The sequence below is a fragment of the Arachis ipaensis genome, chromosome B2 (assembly GCF_059453495.1).
Source record: "Arachis ipaensis isolate K30076 ecotype BB chromosome B2, ASM5945349v1, whole genome shotgun sequence".
NCBI lineage: Eukaryota > Viridiplantae > Streptophyta > Magnoliopsida > Fabales > Fabaceae > Arachis > Arachis ipaensis.
The window spans coordinates 64,081,915-64,101,001 of NC_142437.1; the positions used below are offsets into that span (position 1 = coordinate 64,081,915).

The 19,087-nt window shown below is 37.0% G+C and overlaps 1 protein-coding gene across 1 annotated transcript; it reads left to right on the forward strand.

Moving 5' to 3' along the window:
* The first annotated feature begins 1,533 nt into the window (after positions 1-1,533).
* On the forward strand, positions 1,534-2,641 carry LOC110264371 (uncharacterized). Its single transcript, XM_088504429.1, has 3 exons — positions 1,534-1,821; positions 1,922-2,023; positions 2,138-2,641. The coding sequence occupies exons 1-3, from the start codon at positions 1,534-1,536 to the stop codon at positions 2,639-2,641; spliced, it is 894 nt and encodes a 297-aa protein (XP_088360555.1).
* Positions 2,642-19,087: the final 16,446 nt, after the last annotated feature.

Genomic DNA, 19,087 nt, shown 5'->3' on the forward strand with positions numbered 1-19,087 from the left:
ATAATATTGTTTATAAAATTCTATTTTAGTTTGTTATAATTTTTTTAATAAAAATTAATATTTATTTATTAAATTAAAAATAACATATAAAAAAATATATTTTAGTACCTTTTATGAGTACTCTCAATATATAATCTTATTTTGTTTATTATTTTGGATTCTAATTTGTTACTAATTATGTTTTTATTATTATTTGTGATTTATTTTTTATTTAATTTATTGAAAAAAACTAAAAATTGAAAATATTTGAAATGACTTGAAACAAATATGAAAATTCTTTTGGAAAAAATCAATAATGATCATCAAAGGTGAACTCACGTTGAAGTGAACGCAGAAGCAACAATTTTTTGCTTCTAGTAAACGTGCTTTTAAGCTGCAAAATCACTTCTGCGTTTAGAGGAGAAAGATTACCAAAGATAAAAAAGCAGCGTTCAAAGAACTTCAACGCACTTTTATCCTCTCAGACGGGTTTGCCAAACACACCCTAAGTAGTAACATGAATAGTGATCAATTAATTTATAGTATTTTCTGTTTCTACCTTTCACACAATCTGCTCCTTTCACAAATACAGTATTATCCTTGCTATGAACTTCTTAAATGCTCATGTGTACATATTTATTAGTACTCAGTACTAAAACATAGTAGCACTTTATTTTACATCCTCATTGATTATTTTGGCAGCTAAGTATTATTTTACATTGTTATTTTTTTAATTCTTTCGATGATGTACATGTTACTGAAATTTAGATGCAATGTCTTACTAATCTTGTAAATCTTTTGTTGTTTTAGATGTCAGGTTCTAAAAAAAATAAAAAACACTTGTCAATTAAAGTACAAAAATCTGTTAATAAGGAGGTGATTAGTGCACACAAACCTAAGCTTTCACACCCTAAACCTACAAAATCACGAGTTTCAGTTCCTTCACATGTATCTAAAAAGCCTTCAGCATTGCCACCCTCTTCTTCGCAGCCACCACAAAAATTCAAGAGAAATTTATTATCTTCCCATGCCGATCATACACCATCACCATCACCATCACCAACTGAATCACCATACTGTTCACCTATCCAACCTCAATCATTTCATAATGCTCCTAATAATGAACAAAATTTACATCATGCTCACTCATCGGATGAAAATCATCACGATGGATCTCTTGCTCAAGAAGGTGAACTTGTCACTCAAGAAGGGCTCTTGAAAATAGAACCTTTTGGCAATGAGTAAGTACAACAATCAGTTTTCTGTTTTAGCGTTCTCTCTATATTGTTTTTATTGTGAATACATGTGTAATTACTCATTATTTGAACTTCTTATAGGTTTAATCCATGTACTGCTGTTCGTCATGTAACAAATGCCATTAAAAGCAAATTTTCAGAATTCTGCCCTTCCTGGAAACATGCTAGTGAGCAAATGCGAGATTTGTGGTTTACTGAATTTAAGGTAAGTATTTATTATCATTTTTTTTGTTATTTTGATATTATACATAGTGGGTAATTCAATGTATATGTTTGTTTTCTTTTATAGAAAAATTGTATGTGGGAACCTCAACACAATGCAAGAATTCGTCAAATTTTTGAGATTAAAGGGAGTGATCGATTAAGATCATTGATGAATCAGGAGAGACGCAATTATTCAAAAGACCCTAACCATGTACCAAAATATATTCCTGAACCCGTTTGGCGTCAACTATTACATTATTTTGCTACAGATTCGAAATTTAAGAACTGGTCAGCAGCAAATACTGTGAATCGAGCATCAAATGCTGGAAGTTCTATGCATACTGGTGGTTCCATATCTATGGGTGAACATGCACGCAGAATGGTAAGATAAAAATAGTTTATTTATAGTCTTGTTCTTATTATTTTTGCAATGTTTTCTTATTCTTTTTTCTTTCCTATCGATTAAAACTGTTATATTATAGGAGAAAGCTACGGGAGTAAAACCTTCTCTGGAGGAGGTTTATACTAAATGCCACACCAAAAAAGACAAAAGTTGGATTGATGAAAGATCTGAGAAAGTCATTGTATGTGATGCTAGTTTGTTCTTCTTTTTGTTTTTTTCAATTGCTAATTTTCACTATATGTTAGTATTTGTTCATGGCATATTTAGTTGCAATTAACATGAATTGATTTTGTAGGGTGAATTCAAAAAGCGAAAGACAGAACTTTCTCAAGTAGCTTTATCCTTGGATAATGAGGGAGATGTTGAGGCAACTAAGGAAGGCCTAGATATACCAGATGATTATACTGTTTGGAATGAAGTTGTGACAAAGGGAAAAAAGAAAGCTGCATTTGGTTTAGGTTCTTTTGGTTTAGATCTCTCTTCAAAGTTGGATTCCAGAAATTGTTCAGAGACATCCAAAGACAATCTAAATATTGAGCAAGAACTTCACATGTGGAAAGAAAAGGCAAAGGAGCAGGAAATTATCAATGAAGAGCAAAAGGTTAAGTTGAAAGATGCTGAGCACAAGTTAAAAGATCAAGGACGTCAACTAAAAGTTCAACAGAAAAGAATTGGTTCTACTGAAAAGACAATTCATGCTTTATATAAAAAGTTGAATCTGCCACTTCCTTCAACCTTGTCTGATCCTACGGAAGATGAGCTTGGGACAGGCTCTAGTGATGATAACATGAGTGATTGATATTTGGAGTATATATTTTTTCTGATTTAGATTAAGAAATTTTTAGGTGATTTAGTTAGTACATTTTATTTCACTCATGATATATGACCTTTTTAAAGGCTTTCTTTGTTTTAGTTTAAGTATTTTTTTTTCTTATTTTAGTTTTATTACATTTATGGACAAAAGTATTTTAATAATAAATATTTTTTTAACACTTTTATGGTAATTAATTTTTTATTATTTTATTATGTGTTTAGAATTTGGATGATGTAATATGAAAAAAATGATTATGATGGTCTTAATATAGAAAGAAGATCGAATACAATTTATTTTCTAAAATATTTATCTATTAAATAGCAAATTATTTTGTGTGAAAATTATTTGAAATATTATATTAAATTTGTAGAAAATTTGTGTGAAAATATTTTTTTGTTTTGTATGAAATTTGTTTCAAATACATAAGTTCTTTTAATTTAAATTTGTCTGAAATTTAATTGAAAAGAAATATTTGATTTGTCTAAAATTTGTTCGAAAAAAATTTGTTATATTTGACTAAATTCGTTCGAAATTTGTTTGAAATAAAGTATATTTTTTGTTTGAAATTTATCTAAAAATTAATATTTTTATGTTTGAAATTTGTCTGAAATACGTTGTCTTTATGTTGACTAATCTGTCTGAAATTCGTCTAAAATACATCATAATAGTTAGAAATCTAGTAGATAAATGCCTATTTGAAATCTGTCACAAAATTGTCTGAAAAAAATTTCGGACGAAATTTCAGACAAAATTTAAATTAGCAACAAGGCTTTTTGGGACAAAAAAAATTCGTCCCAAATTTGTTTGAAAAAAAAAATTTGTCTGTAATTTGTTCGAAATTTATTTCAATTTCGTCTCAAAATTCGTCCGAAAAAACCCTTTTTCTAGTAGTGAGAACATCAATGCATAAGGTCTATACATTTAATCAATACATGAGTATGTACCAATTCCCCAATATAAAAATACAAAACACTAACACCCTTTTATCCCAACCAATGTCCCAAAGTTTTCCCACTCTTGGATGACACTCACACTCACTAGCCTAAGCCAATCAAAGATCCAAATAAAGGACATTCATTGTTTTCCGCTTTAAGGCTTGTAATGTGCTAAAATAAGAACAAGTGGGTTAAGCGTAGGCTCAAAATCGGCTAACAAAGGAGAGTAAAAGGTAAGGCTATTTGGATAAGTGAGCTAATGAAATGATGGCCTCAATCATATAAATGCATGAATACAAGGAATAATGGGACATATAGATTCAAACAAATCAAAGATTACAATCATAGAAAGAGAACGATTACATGCAAGAAGGAAAATAAGTGGTTATAAGATGTAACCACACCATTAGGCTCAAATCTCACAAGCTTGTGTTCTTAGCTCAAAACCATGTTCCAAAATAAATTCTTTCAAGCAAGTTCAACAAAAATTTTCAACTTGGTAGGTTACCCTAAAACGGTTTCTTGGAAAGAAAATCATCACCATAACCAAGTAGTCCTAATATGAAAGAAGTGGTAAGAATATGTACAAATTCTAACTAACATGCAACCTATCATGCAATGCAATAGCTACTCTAACAAAGAAAAATAAAAAAAATTGGTGTTGAAAAGGAAATTGTTACCCATGGAGATCGGTCGAATGACCTCCCCACACTTGAAGATTGCACCGTCCTCGGTGCATGCAAAGAAGAGCAAGGTGGATGGGTTGCTACAATTGATGAGCTTCTTCGAAAGGTTGTGCGGATGACTTGTTCGCTGCCCCATTTAAAAGCTTTTCCGTTTCCTCCTTTCTCGGTGGCCAGCCTAAAAGGAGAGAAAAAAGAAAGAAAATTAACCCTACAACAAAGATATCAAAGTAAATAGAACATAGGCGGGGGCTAATGCCAAATAAGAGTATGATTCTCTACTACATGGTAGCTACAACATGTGAGTGAGAAATCAATATAAGCAAAAGGCATATCAGCTGATACTTGATGCAAGAGTAAAGTTAAAGCATGGCGAGTATATTGAGCATCAAGATAAAATAAGAATTGACACAAACAAGATTAGTGATACGCATGAAAGCATTTGATTCTATCCTAACTCAATGATGAAGCGGTACAAGAAAAAAAACAAAGGGTAATGAATTAGGAAGGACTAAAGCACTAATCTTGTGTGTTGACAAATATTACAATTAATGTAACAAGTCATGAAGCACCAAAACAAATGCAAGAAATTCTCAACAATTGAGTGAGAGAATTCAACATCATTATTAAAATGAGAAATTTAGGAAATAAAATGAGAACAAATAGAATTAAAATGCAAAGAATAAAAGTATGTAAATGTAATAGACAAACGAAAATGGAAGAAGAGAAATTTTTTTTTTTATATTTTTAAATTTTTAGTATTTTATTTATTTATTTATTTATTTATTATTATATATTTTTTTTATTATTAATTTTAATTTTTTTTTTTTTTTACATTAAAAGAGAAAAGAAAAAAAAAATCTTTCAAGAGAGGAAGAAGAAAAAAAAAATGAGAAAGAAAGAAGAAGAGAAGAGGAAAGAAGGAGAAAGGAGGGAGGAGAAAAGCAGGGCGCAAATCCGCGTGCGCGCGCACAGCGCGCTTACGCGTGGATGCAGCAGGGACAATCCGCGCGCGCGCGCACAGCGCGCTTACGCGTGGATGCAGCAGGGGCGATCCGCGTGCGCGCGCACAGCGTGCTTACGCGTGGATGAGCTTGTGCTCCAAGCACAATGCTGGCACAACGCGCGCACAACTCTCTGGTTTTTGTACCAGAAGTTGCGGAAGTGCAATGTGCGCGCGCGCGCACAGCGTGCTTACGCGCCGATGGCCGTTTTTTTTTTTTTTTTTTTTTTGCCCAAAAAGCAGAAAAATGCCCAAGAGCTCCCTATAATGTCCAAAACTCTTCTTTATTCAATCAAATATCAAACAATTCACAACAATGCAATTTGATTTTAGGATTTATTCATCTACTACTAATGAATACAACATACTAACAACCAATCTTTACAAACAAATCAATATGAAATGAAAATCTACCTACAATGGCAACTCAAATCACTTATTAAACAAAACTAAAAGAGGAAGGAAAGAGTTTACCATGGTGGGGTGTCTCCCACCTAGCACTTTTAGTTTAAGTCCTTAAGTTGGACATTTAGGAAGCTCTTTGTCATGGTGGCTTATGCTTGTACTCATCCTTGAATCTCCAAGAATGCTTGCTCTTCAATTGGTTGTCAGAATTTCCAACCTTCTTCACCAAGCTTGGGTGAAGTTCTTCCCAAGATATGAGCTCCCAAAATTGGTCTTCATGTTGTGATCCGGGATCCCATATCTTATTTTCACACCCATCTTCTAGTTGATCATCACAATTCCAATTGGGTGAGAAGTGATCCGAATTCTCAAGTAAGCACCCAAACATTCTCCTAGACCCATGCAATTTGGTTCTACACCAACCATTGCCATTCAACTTTGAGCATGCAACCATTATGAACTTAGAGTGATGTTTCCAACCACTACACAACTCTCTCCTACTCTTAACTCCACAAAGAGCTCTAAGTTGACCATCATTTTCAATCAAACCATATTTAAGTGGAAAAGTAAAGATTAGAGATAAGAATTTTACCCACTTGAATGTTGTGTAGGATGGTGACTTAGGAAGGGGGACCTCCCCACACTTAGACAATGCGAGGTCTACTCCCTTGTGCTCTTTCTTGACTACCTCCACCTCTTTGCAACTTTCCTCAACTTCAACCTCTTCCTCTTGGTAGCTTCCTTCCAATTCAATCTCTTTTTCATTGCTCACCAAGGGTATGAGAGGTGATGTATCTTCTTCCTTAATTTTCATGTCAAGCCCAATGGGGAAAGATTCAATTGTAAATAGGAACTCCTCAATGATTGAATCCATCTCTTGATCAGCCTCTTCAAAGTTTTCAATCATAATATGCTTTGGAGGTTGTACACCCTCCTCAACATCAACATCAAGAATCATGGAAGAGGGCTCTTTAATGTTACATTCCCATGGACTTCCAACATCCCCTAGGTCTTCGACTACTTCTTCCTTTTCTTCAATGATCATAGGCTCCTCCAATTGTTCTAACACAAAATAGCCTCCCTTATTTTCCACCGGGTTTTCCAATCTCTCCTTCATGCTATGATCTTCAATGGATTCTTCACATGTGGCCACGGAAGCACCTTGAGTGTTCAAACATTTGTAGGCTAAAGTATGCACTACCTTGGTCAAGTTAGTCACAAACTCTAAGGTGTCCCTTTGCATATCCGCTTGTCCTTGAAGTAGCAAGGTAAGAGAATCATCTATTGGGGCTTGGGGTGGATAAGAAGGTTCATTATTTTGGAGAGAGGGTTCATGGTAGGAAGGTGGTTCTTCTTGGTAAGGGTATGGGGGTGGTAGGTATTGAGGTGGTTCATGGTAGTAATCTTGATAGGGTTGTGGTGGTTCTAAGGTTTCTTGCTCATAATGGTCATGAGAATATGGTATGGGTGATTGGTCATATGGTGGATATGGATCATAGGAATGTGCTTGGTATGGAAAGGCTTGTGAGTATAGTTGTGGTTCATGTTGAGGATACGAGTCATAGGCATATGGTGGTGGTTGGTTGTTATAAAAGGAGCCACCACAGCCATTAAATTGGCATGCATTAGGATGGAAATTATACCTAGAAGTGTCCGGAGGTTGATGCCAATAGGAGTGATCAATTCCTTGAGGCTCCTCCCATCTTGGAGTGTTCCATCCTTGGTACATGTTAGCATTGAAGTTCACATTCCCTACAACACAATTAGAGCCAAACTCATAGCCAAAGTGAGAATTCATTATGGAAAAACAAAATAAAACTAACAAAAACTAGCAAACAACCAAAAGACAAACTATTTATACTATTCACATATGTACAATAACCAATAACATAACACCATTGCAAATCCCCGGCAACGGCGCCATTTTGACGATTGGATTTTTGACGATTTAGAATTTCACAAATGAATTCTCGTTGCAAGTATAGTTTCTAAACCAATCACTAATCCTTTCATGCAAAAATTTGTTTGTCACAAGCACAAACCCCTAAAATCTATAAACCGAAGTATTTAAACCTCGGGTCGTCTCTCAAAGGACTTGCAGGGTAGTGTTCTTGTTATTGGTTATGGACTTGTTTATTTTGGGGTTTTGGATGAGGAATGTGAATAGTAAATGGTAGGAAAACTTTATTCACAAAATGGTCTTGGCAAGGTTTGGTTGTCAAGGGTCTTCATCATTATCACTAGCCACAAGTATGGTAGTTGCAAGGATTAATCCCACTTAGTCATCCTTAAATCGATTAACAAAGGAAAGTCAAGTGAGTTATATCAATCTTAGTCCGTAAGTCCTAGCTTTCCACTAATTGGATTAATGAAGGCTAGAGTTAATGGCTATCAACTATCAATCAATTGGACACTAGTGACTCAAGAAATCCTAAGTTACCTTCTCAAGCCAAGAACATAAAATTCTAGTCTAAAATTCTTCCAAGCATTTAATCAAACACTTGGAAGGCACAAAAGAAGAGTATAGTCAATCACAACAAGAATGAATTCTAACTACAATTGAATGTTAGGAACTAACAACAACAATCAAGGAAATCACAATTATCATGAATTACCTCAAATTGCATTATTGAAAGAAAATAAAGAGAACAAGAGTATCATGATTACAAAACCTAGAAACAAAATAAGAGAAATTACAACAAGAGAATAGGGATAGAGAGAAGAACCAAAGTGTAGCAATCATCAATTGAAGGTAGAAGTAGAAGGAGACTTGAATTAAACCTAGAACTATGAGATCCTAATCTAACCCTAATTCCTAATCCTAATTCTAGAGAGAAGAGAGAGCTTCTCTCTCTAACTCTAACTACTTCTAAAACTAAACTATGACTAATGATTAAAAGTAAAAGTAAAGTATGAAAAGTATCTTGATTCCCCTTCAATCCTTGGCTTAAATAGCATCAGAAATGAGTTGGATTGGGCCCACAAGGCTTCTAAAATCGCTGGCCACGTTTTGCTTTAAGTGAACTAGGTGGCAGCAACTGTGCGTGCGCGTACTTTGCGCGTGCGCGCCACCATACGTGTAGCAAATATGGCAAATCTTATATCGTTTCGAAGCCCCAGATGTTAGCTTTCCAACCCAACTGGAACCGCATCAATTGGACCTCTGTAGCTCAAGTTATGGTCGTTTAAGTGCAAAGAGGTCGGCTTGACAGCTTTCCGGTTCTTTCATTTCTTCATGAGTTCTCCACCTTTTCATGCTTCTTTCTTCATTCTCTTGATCCAATCTTTGCCTTATAAATCTGAAATCACTTAGCAAACATATCAAGGCATCTAATGGAATCAAGGAGAATTAAATTTAGCTATTTTAAGACCTAAAAAGCATGTTTTCACTCTTAAGCACAATTAAAGGAGAATATACAAAAACCATGCTATTTCATTGAATAAATGTGGGTAAAAGGTGATAAAATCCCCTAAATTCAATACAAGATAAACCGTCAAATTGGGGTTTGTCACTCGCTCCTGTACTTCGTCTAAGGAGGTAGGATACTTTTTTGATATAGATTGGCTGAAAGGTCCTTCTCGTAAGCCATTGATAAGCCCCATAATGGCGGCCTCTGTTGGTAAACTTTGTATGTCCATGCATGTTTTGTTGAATCTTTCCATGTAGTTGCGGAGGCTCTCCCGATCTCCTTGCTTGATCCCTAGTAAGCTGGGTGCATGCTTGGCCTTATCTTTCTGGATGGAGAATCTAGCCAGGAACTTTTTGGCCAGGTTGTCGAAGTTTGAGATGGACTTCGGAGGTAAGTTGTCGAACCATCTGATCGCCGTTTTCGTGAGAGTTGTTGGAAAAGCTTTGCAGTGAACGGCGTCTGAGGCATCGGTAAGGTAAATTCTGCTTCTAAAATTGCTGAGATGATGGTTGGGATCCGTAGTGCCATCATACAAAACCATATCCGGGAGCTTGAAATCTTTTGGGATTTTGGTCTTCATGATTTCCCTGGTGAATGGATCCTGTTCTTTGCGTGAATTTTCCTCAGGAGTGGTCCGAGGAGCTTTTGATTTGAGGTCGGCCTCTAATTGCTGTAGTTTTTCTTCTAGTTCTCGACGTCGCCGTACCTCTCTTTGTAGATCCTTTCCGATCACCCGTTGTTGCTGGGTTTCTTTCTCAAGTTGCTTTAAGCGATCTTGAAGTGCTTCCATGGCTCCCGGATTTGGTGAGTTTTTGTCCCCGTTGGATTTCGGAGTATCCTTTAGCATAGTGTCCGCGTTCTTGTGCGGTGTTCTGTTCTCCAGATCCGAGTCGTGGTCGTTGTCATGGCCGTCTGCCATGATTTTGGGATGACTTTCAGGTTCCCCGGCAACGGCGCCAATGATCCGAGGGTTACCTGAAACTGGAGGTTGATCTCGGATGAGATCTGTGGTACTGGTCGGAGTTGTTGTGTCAGATAAGCGCATAGAGATGCTTTCGTTCCTCTGAACCTCTGCTTTCCTGCTGTCTTCATCCAATCAGTCTTACTCCTTTCTATGGCTGGCTTTTTGTAAGGATGTCACCGGTGCCAATGGCTACTTTCAATCCTCTCGGAAAAATGGTCCAAATGCTCTGTCACAGCACGGCTAATCGTCTGGAGGCATCACCCTTGTCGATGGTTGCATCCTATTCCTCTCTGTGAAAATGGTCCGATGCGCTGTCACTGCATGGCTAATCATCTCTGAGGTTCTCGATCATACTGGAATAGAATTTACTATCCTTTTGCGTCTATCACTACGCCCAGCACTTGCGAGTTTGAAGTTCGTCACAGTCATTCAATCCCAGAGTCCTACTCGGAATACCACGGACAAGGTTTAGACTTTCCAAACTCTCATGAATGCCGCCATCAATCTAGCTTATACCACGAAGATTCTGATTAAGAGATCTAAGAGATACTCATTCAATCTAATGTAGAACGGAAGTGGTTGTCAGGCACGCGTTCATAGGGAATGATGATGATTGTCACGTTCATCACATTCAGGTTGAAGTGCGAATGAATATCTTAGAAGCGGAATAAGTTGAGTTGAATAGAGAAACAGTAGTACTTTGCATTAATCTTTGAGGAACAGCAGAGCTCCACACCTTAATCTATGGAGTGTAGAAACTCTACCGTTAAAAATATATAAGTGAATAGAGGGTAAGCATGGCCGAGTGGCCAGCCTCCCATGGAGGTCTAGAGATCTAAAAATGATCCAAAGATGATCTAATACAATAGTAAAAAGTCCTATTTATAATAAACTAGCTACTAGGGTTTACAGAAGTAAGTAAATGATGCATAAATCCACTTTCGGAGCCCACTTGGTGTGTGCTTGGGCTGAGCTTGAAGTCTACACGTGGAGAGGTCATTCTTGGAGTTGAACGCTAGCTTTTGTGCCATTTTGGGCGTTGAACTCCACTTTGTAACTTGTTTCTGGCGCTGGACGCCAGAATTGGGCAGAGAGCTGGCGTTGAACGCCACTTTGCGTCATCTAAACTTAGACAAAGTATGGAATGTTATATATTTCTGGAAAGCCCTGGATGTCTACTTTCCAACGCAATTTGAAGCGCGCCATTTTGAGTTCTGTAGCTCCAGAAAAGCTATTTTGAGTACAGTGAGGTCAGAATCCAACAGCATCAGCAGTCCTTCTTCAACCTCTGAATCTGATTTTTGCTCAAGTCCCTCAATTTCAGCCAGAAAATATCTGAAATCATAGAAAAACAGACAAACTCATAGTAAAGTCCAGAAATGTGAATTTAACATAAAAACTAATGAAAACATCCCTAAAAGTAGCTAGATTCTACTAAAAAGATACTAAAAACAATGCCAAAAAGCGTATAAATTATCCGCTCATCACAACACCAAACTTAAATTGTTGCTTGTTCCCAAGCAACTGAAAATCAAATAGGATAAAAAGAAGAGAATATACTATAAATTCCAAACTATCAATGAAACATAGCTCCAATTAGATGAGCGGGACAGCTTGGTTAGGGACAGCTTGGTTTAGCCGCTTAGACCAGGATTTTATTCCTTTAGGCCCTCCTATCCACTGATGCTCAAAGCCTTGGGATCCTTTTTATTGCCCTTGCCTTTTGGTTTTAAGGGTTTTTGGCTTTTTGCTCTTGCCTCTTGGTTTTAAGAGCTTTTGGCTTTTTCTGCTTGCTTTTTCTTTTTCTTTCTAAATTTTTTTTCGCTATTTTTTTTTTCTGCAAGCTTTGCTCTTTGCTGCTTTTTCTTGCTTCAAGAATCATTTTTATGATTTTTCAGATTATCAAATAACATGTCTCCTTGTCATCATTCTTTCAAGAGCCAACATATTTAACATTCTTAAACAACAACTTCAAAATACATATGCACTGTTCAAGCATTCATTCAGAAAACAAGAAGCATTGTCACCACACCAACATAATTAAACTAAGTTTAAGGATAAATTCGAAACTCATGTACTTCTTGTTCTTTTGAATTAAAACATTTTTCATTTAAGAGAGGTGATGGATTCATAGGACATTCATAACTTTAAGACAAAGTTACTAACTACTAATGATCATGTAATGAAGACACAAACATAGATAAGCACTTAACATAGAAAACGAAAAACAGAGAATGTAAGAACAAGGAATGAGTCCACCTTAGTGATGGTGGCGTTTCCTTCTTGAGGAACCAATAATGTCCTTGAGCTCTTCTATGTCTCTTCCTTGTCTTTGTTGCTCCTCCCTCATTGCTTTTTGATCTTCTCTTATTTCATGAAGGATGATGGAGTGCTCTTGATGTTCCACCCTTAGTTGTCCCATGTTGGAACTTAATTCTCCTAGGGAGGTGTTGATTTGCTCCCAATAGTTTTGTGGAGGAAAATGCATTTGAGGCATTTCCGGGATCTCATGGTGATGAGCTTCCTGCGCCTCTTGAGCTCCATGAATGGGCTCTCTTGCTTGCTCCATCTTTTTCTTAGTGATGGGCTTCTCTTCCTCAAAGTGAATGTCTCCTTCTATGAAAGCTCCAGCTGAGTAACATAGATGGCAAATAAGATGAGGAAAAGCTAGCCTTGCCCCAGGGGAGGGCTTTTCAGCTATTTTGTAGAGTTCAAGGGAGATGACTTCATGAACTTCTACTTCCTCTCCAATCATGATGCTATGGATCATGATGGCCCGATCCACAGTAACTTCAGATCGGTTGCTAGTGGGAATGATGGAGCGTTGGATGAACTCCAACCATCCTCTAGCCACAGGCTTGAGGTCCAGTCTTCTTAGTTGAACCGGCTTGCCTTTGGAGTCAATCTTCCATTGAGCTCCTTCTACACATATGTCCATGAGGACTTGGTCCAACCTTTGATTAAAGTTGACCTTTCTAGTGTAGGGGCACTCATCTCCTTGCATCATAGGCAAGTTAAACGCCAACCTCACATTCTCCGGACTAAAATCTAAGTATTTTCCCCGAACCATTGTAACATAATTCTTTTGATTCGGGTTCTTACTTTGATCATGGTTCCTAGTGATCCATGCATTGGCAAAGAACTCTTGAACCATTAGGATGCCGACTTGTTGGATGGGGCTTGTTAGAACTTTCCAACCTCTTCTTTGGATTTCATGTCGGATCTCCAGATACTAATTTCTCTTGAGTTTGAAAGGGACCTCGGGGATCACCTTCTTCTTGGCCACAACATCATAGAAGTGGTCTTGATGAGCTTTGGAGATGAACCTTTCCATCTCCCATGACTCGGAGGTGGAAGTTTTTGTCTTCTCTTTCCCTTTTCTAGAGGATTCTCCGGTCTTAGGTGCCATCAATGGTAATGGAAAAACAAAAAACTTATGCTTTTACCACACCAAACTTAGAATATTGCTCGCCCTTGAGCAAGAAAATAAAAAATTAGATGAAGAAGAAGAAGAAAAGATGGAGAAGAGGGGGGAGGTGTGTTTCGGCCAAGAAGAGAAGAGAGGGTTGTGTTGTGTGAAAATGAGGAAGAATGGAAGGCTTTATATAGGGAAGGGAGGGGGGTTTAAGTTTCGGCCATATGGGTGGGTTTGGGTGGGAAATTGATTTGAATTTTGAAGGTAGGTGGAATTTATTGGGTAGGTTTATGGGGAAGAGTGGGTGGATGTGAGTGGTGAAGGGTTTTGGGGAAGAGTGTTTATTGGGAATAGAGGATGATTGAGAAGAGAGAAGAGAGTGAGTGGAGGTAGGTGGGGATCCTGTGGGGTCTACAGATCCTGAGATGATCCTGTGGGATCCACAGATCCTGAGGTGTTCAAGGATTTACAACCTTGCACCAAATTAGGCATGTAAAATGTCCTTGCACACAACTCTGGGCGTTCAGCGCCAGGGTGGTGCCAATTTTGGGCGTTCAACGCCCATTTGTTGCCCATTTCTGGCGTTGAATGCCAGAACCATGCTTGTTCTGGGCGTTCAGCGCCAGCTCTTCTCCAGGGTGCAATTCTGGCGTTCAGCGCTCAGATGCTGCCCATTTTGGGCGTTCAGTGCCCAGATACTGCCCATTTTGGGCGTTTAGCACCAGAACCATGCTCTATTCTGGCGTTGAACGCCAGACAGGTGCTTCCTCCAGGGTGTGATTTTTCTTCCGCTATTTTTGATTCTGTTTCTAAATTTTTCGTTTACTTTGTGACTCCACATGATCATGAACCTAAGAAAACATGAAAAACAAAAATAAAATTAGATAAATAAACATTGGGTTGCCTCCCAACAAGCGCTTCTTTAATGTCAATAGCTTGACAGTGGGCTCTCATGGAGCCTCACAGATGTGCAGAGCTTTGTTGAGACCTCCCAACACCAAACGTAGAGTTTGGATATGGGGGTTTGACACCAAACTTAGAGTTTAGTTGTGGCCTTCCAACACCAAACTTAGAGTTTGACTGTGGGGGCTTTGGTTGACTCTGCTTTGAGAGAAGCTTTTTCTGCTTCGTCTCCATGGATGCAGAGAGAGATCCTTGAGTTGTAAACACAAGGTTGTCCTCATTTATTTGAAGGATCAATTCTCCTCGTCCACATCAATCACAGCTCTTGCTGCGGCTAGGAAAGGTCTTCCTAGGATGATGGATTCATCCTCTTCCTTTCCAGTATCCAGGACTATGAAATCAGCAGGGATGTAAAGGCCTTCAACCTTCACTAACACGTCCTCTACTTGTTCATAAGCCTGTTTTCTTGAATTGTCTGCCATCTCTAATGAGATTTTAGCAGCTTGCACCCCATAGATTCCCAGTTTCTCTATTATAGAGAGGGGCATGAGGTTTATCCCTGAACCAAGGTCACACAGAGCCTTAAAGATCATGGTGCCTATGGTACAAGGTATTATGAACTTTCCAGGATCTTGTTTCTTCTGAGGCAATATTAGTTGATCCAGATCACTTAGTTCATTGGTGAACAAGGGAGGTTCATCTTCCCAAGTTTCAATGCCAAATAATTTGGCATTCAGCTTCATGATTGCATCAACGAACTTGGCAGCTTGCTCTTCAGTGACATCCTCATTCTCTTCAGAAGAGGAATACTCATCAGAGCTCATGAAGGGCATAAGGAGGTTCAATGGAATCTTTATGGTCTCTAGATGAGCCTCAGAGTCCTTTGGTTCCTCAGAGGGAAACTCCTTATTGATCGTGGACGTCCCAAGAGGTCTTCTTCCTTGGGATTCACGTCCTTCTCCTCTCTTGTGGGTTCGGCCATGGTAATTAATTCAATGGCCTTGCACTCTCTCTTTGGATTTTCTTCTGTATTGCTTGGGAGAGTACTAGGAGGGATTTCAGTGATCCTTTTACTCAGCTGGCCCACTTGTGCTTCCAAATTTCTAATGGAAGACCTTGTTTTATTCATGAAACTTACAGTGGCCTTGGATAGATCAGAGACTAAGTTTGCTAAATTAGAGGTACTTTGTTCAGAGTTCTCTGTCTGTTGTTGAGTGGATGATGGAAAAGGCTTGCTATTGCTAAACCTGTTTCTTCCACCATTATTAAAGCCTTGTTGAGGCCTTTGATCCTTCCATGAGAGATTTGGATGATTTCTCCATGATGGATTATAGGTGTTTCCATAAGGTTCACCTACGTAATTTACCTCTGCTATTGCAGGTTTTCAGGATCATAAGCTTCTTCTTCAGAAGATGCCTCTTGAGTACTGTTGGATGCAGCTTGCATTCCATTCAGACTCTGGAAAATCATATTGACTTGCTGAGTCAATATTTTGTTCTGAGCCAATATGACATTCAGAGTATCAATTTCAAGAACTCCCTTCTTCATAGGCGTCCCATTACTCACAGGATTCCTCTCAGAAGTGTACATGAACTGGTTATTAGCAACCATGTCAATGAGTTCTTGAGCTTCTGCAGGCGTTTTCTTTAGGTGAATGGATCCACCTGCAGAAGTGTCCAATGACATCTTTGATAGCTCAGATAAACCATCATAGAATATATCCAGGATGGTCCATTCTGAAAGCATGTCAGAAGGACACTTTTTGGTCAACTGTTTGTATCTTTCCCAAGCTTCATAGAGGGATTCACCATATTTTTGTTTGAAGGTTTGAACATCCACTCTAAGCTTGCTCAGCTTTTGAGGAGGAAAGAACTTGGCTAAGAAAGCCGTGACCAGCTTATCCTAAGAGTTCAGGCTATCTTTAGGTTGCGAGTCCAACCATATTCTAGCTCTGTCTCTTACAGCAAATGGGAAAAGCATGAGCCTGTAGACTTCAGGATCTACTCCATTAGTCTTAACAGTATTACAGATCTACAAGAATTCAGTTAAGAACTGAAAAGGATCTTCAGATGGAAGTCCATGAAACTTGCAGTTCTGCTGCATCAGAGAAACTAGCTGAGGTTTCAGCTCAAAATTGTTTGCTCCAATGGTAGGAATGGAGATGCTTCTTCCATGTAAATTAGAATTAGGTGCAGTAAAGTCACCAAGCATTCTCCTTGCATTATTGTTGTTGGGTTCGGCTGCCATCTCCTTTACTTGTTCGAAATTTTTAATAAGGTTGTCTCTGGATTGTTGTAATTTAGCTTCTCTTAGTTTTCTCTTCAGAGTCCTTTCAGGTTCTGGATCAGCTTCAACAAGAATGCTTTTTTCTTTGTCCCTGCTCATAAGAAAGAGAAGAGAAAAAGAAAAGAAGAGGAATCCTCTATGTCACAGTAAAGAGGTTCCTTATTGTTAGTAGAAGAAGAAAAGGAATAGGGGTGAAGAAGAATGAAGAATCCAAACACAAAGGTGATGATAGGAGCAGAGATGTGAGATGAAGAGAAGTGTTAGTAGATGAATAAATAAATAGAAGGGGATGAGAGGAGGAGAGAATTTTTGAAAATAATTTTTGAAAAAGAGTTAGTGATTTTCGAAAATAGTTTTTGAAAAAGGTTAGTAGTTTTTCGAAAATTCAAATAAAAAATAAAATAATTAGTCTAATTAAAAATAAATTTTGAAAAAGAGGGAAGATTTTTTTCGAAAATTAAAGAGAGAGAGAGAGTTAGTTAGTTAGGTAGTTTTGAAAAAGGTAAGAAACAAACAAAAAGTTAGTTAGTTAGTTGAAACAAATTTTGAAAAGATAAGAAGTTAGGAAGTTAGAAAAGATATTTTTGAAAAGATATGATAAAAATTAGTTTTTGAAAAAGATTTAATTTTTAAAATCTCAATTAATGACTTGATTCACAAGAAATCACAAGATATGATTCTAGAACTTAAAGTTTGAATCTTTCTTAACAAGTAAGTAACAAACTTGAAATTTTTGAATCAAAACATTAATTGATGATGTTATTTTCGAAAATATGATGTAAAATTAAGAAAAAGATTTTTAAAAAATATTTTTGAAATTTTCGAAAATAACTAAAAAAATTGAAAAAAAGATTTGATTTTTGAAAAAGATTTTGAAAAAGATAAGATTTTCAAATTGAAAATTTGATTTGACTCATAAGAAACACTTGATTTTAAAAATTTTTGAAAAAGTCAACTCAAATTTTTGAATTTGATGAGAGAAAAAAGGGGAAGATATTTTTTTTTATTTTTGAATTTTTAATGATGAGAGAGAAAAACATGAAAATGATGTAATGCATGAAAGTTATGGATCAAAACAATGAATGCATGCAAGAATGCTATGAATGTTAAGATGAACACCAAGAACACTTTGAATGTCAAGATGAACACCAAGAACATATTTTTGAAAATTTTTATATGCAAAGAAAACATGCAAGACACCAAACTTAGAAATCTTTAATGCTTAGGCACTAAGAATTCAAGAATGCATATGAAAAACAAGAAAAGACACAAAACATGAACACGTCAAGATCAAACAAGAAGACTTACTAAGAACAACTTGAAGATCATGAAAAACACTATGAATGCATGAATTTTTCGAAAAATGCAAGATGAATATGCAATTGACACCAAACTTAAAAATTGACTTAAGACTCAAACAAGAAACTCAAAATATTTATGATTTTTATGATTTTATGATTTTTTTGTATTTTCTTTTAATTTTTCGAAAATCATTTTGAAAAAGAAAAATAAGGATTCCAAAATTTTTAATATGAATTCCAGGAATCTTATGCTCTTTAGTCTAAAGCTCCAATCAAAGGGTCAGGCATGGCTTAATAGCCAGCCAAGCTTTAGTATGTAACTCAGACATGACACGCCTAACATTCCCTACAGTCAGCCAGGCTTCAACATGCTTCATGAAACACTAGAATTCATTCTTAAAAATTCTGAAGAAAAATATATTTTTGAAAACATTTTTATTTTGAAATTTTTTTCGAAAACAAAGGAGAAATTTTTGAAAGATTTTTGAAAAATTTTTTGAAAACAAAACAAAAAGAAAATTACCTAATCTGAGCAACAAGATGAACCGTCAGTTGTCCAAACTCAAACAATCCCCGACAACGGCGCCAAAAACTTGGTGCACGAAATTGTGATCTCTGGTAATGGCTCCAAAGACTTGGTGCTCTAATCTTAATTCATAATTTGTCACAACTTCGATAAAACTAACCAGCAAGTGCACTGGGTCGTCCAAGTAATAAACCTTACGTGAGTAAGTGTCGATCCCACAGAGATTGTTGGTATGAAGCAAGCTATGGTCACCTTGTAAATCTCAGTCAGGCGGATATAAAATAATTTTGGAGTTTTCGAAAATAGGATAATATAGTAAGGATAGAAATACTTATGTAAATCATTAGTGAGAATTTCAGATAAGCGCATAGAGATGCTTTCGTTCCTCTGAACCTCTGCTTTCCTGCTGTCTTCATCCAATCAGTCTTACTCCTTTCTATGGCTGGCTTTTTGTAAGGATGTCACCGGTGCCAATGGCAAATTTCAATCCTCTCGGGAAAATGGTCCAAATGCTCTGTCACAGCACGGCTAATCGTCTGGAGGCATCACCCTTGTCGATGGTTGCATCCTATTCCTCTCTGTGAAAATGGTCCGATGCGC

What these genes read in the sequence shown, in the direction of transcription:
- LOC110264371 (XM_088504429.1), top strand. Translation starts at nt 1,534, where the DNA reads ATGTGGGAACCTCAACACAATGCAAGAATTCGTCAAATTTTTGAGATT. An exon ending in GTGAACATGCACGCAGAATG is followed by an intron (nt 1,822 to 1,921) that starts GTAAGATAAAAA and finishes GTTATATTATAG; the next exon opens with GAGAAAGCTACGGGAGTAAA. An exon ending in AAAGATCTGAGAAAGTCATT is followed by an intron (nt 2,024 to 2,137) that starts GTATGTGATGCT and finishes TTGATTTTGTAG; the next exon opens with GGTGAATTCAAAAAGCGAAA.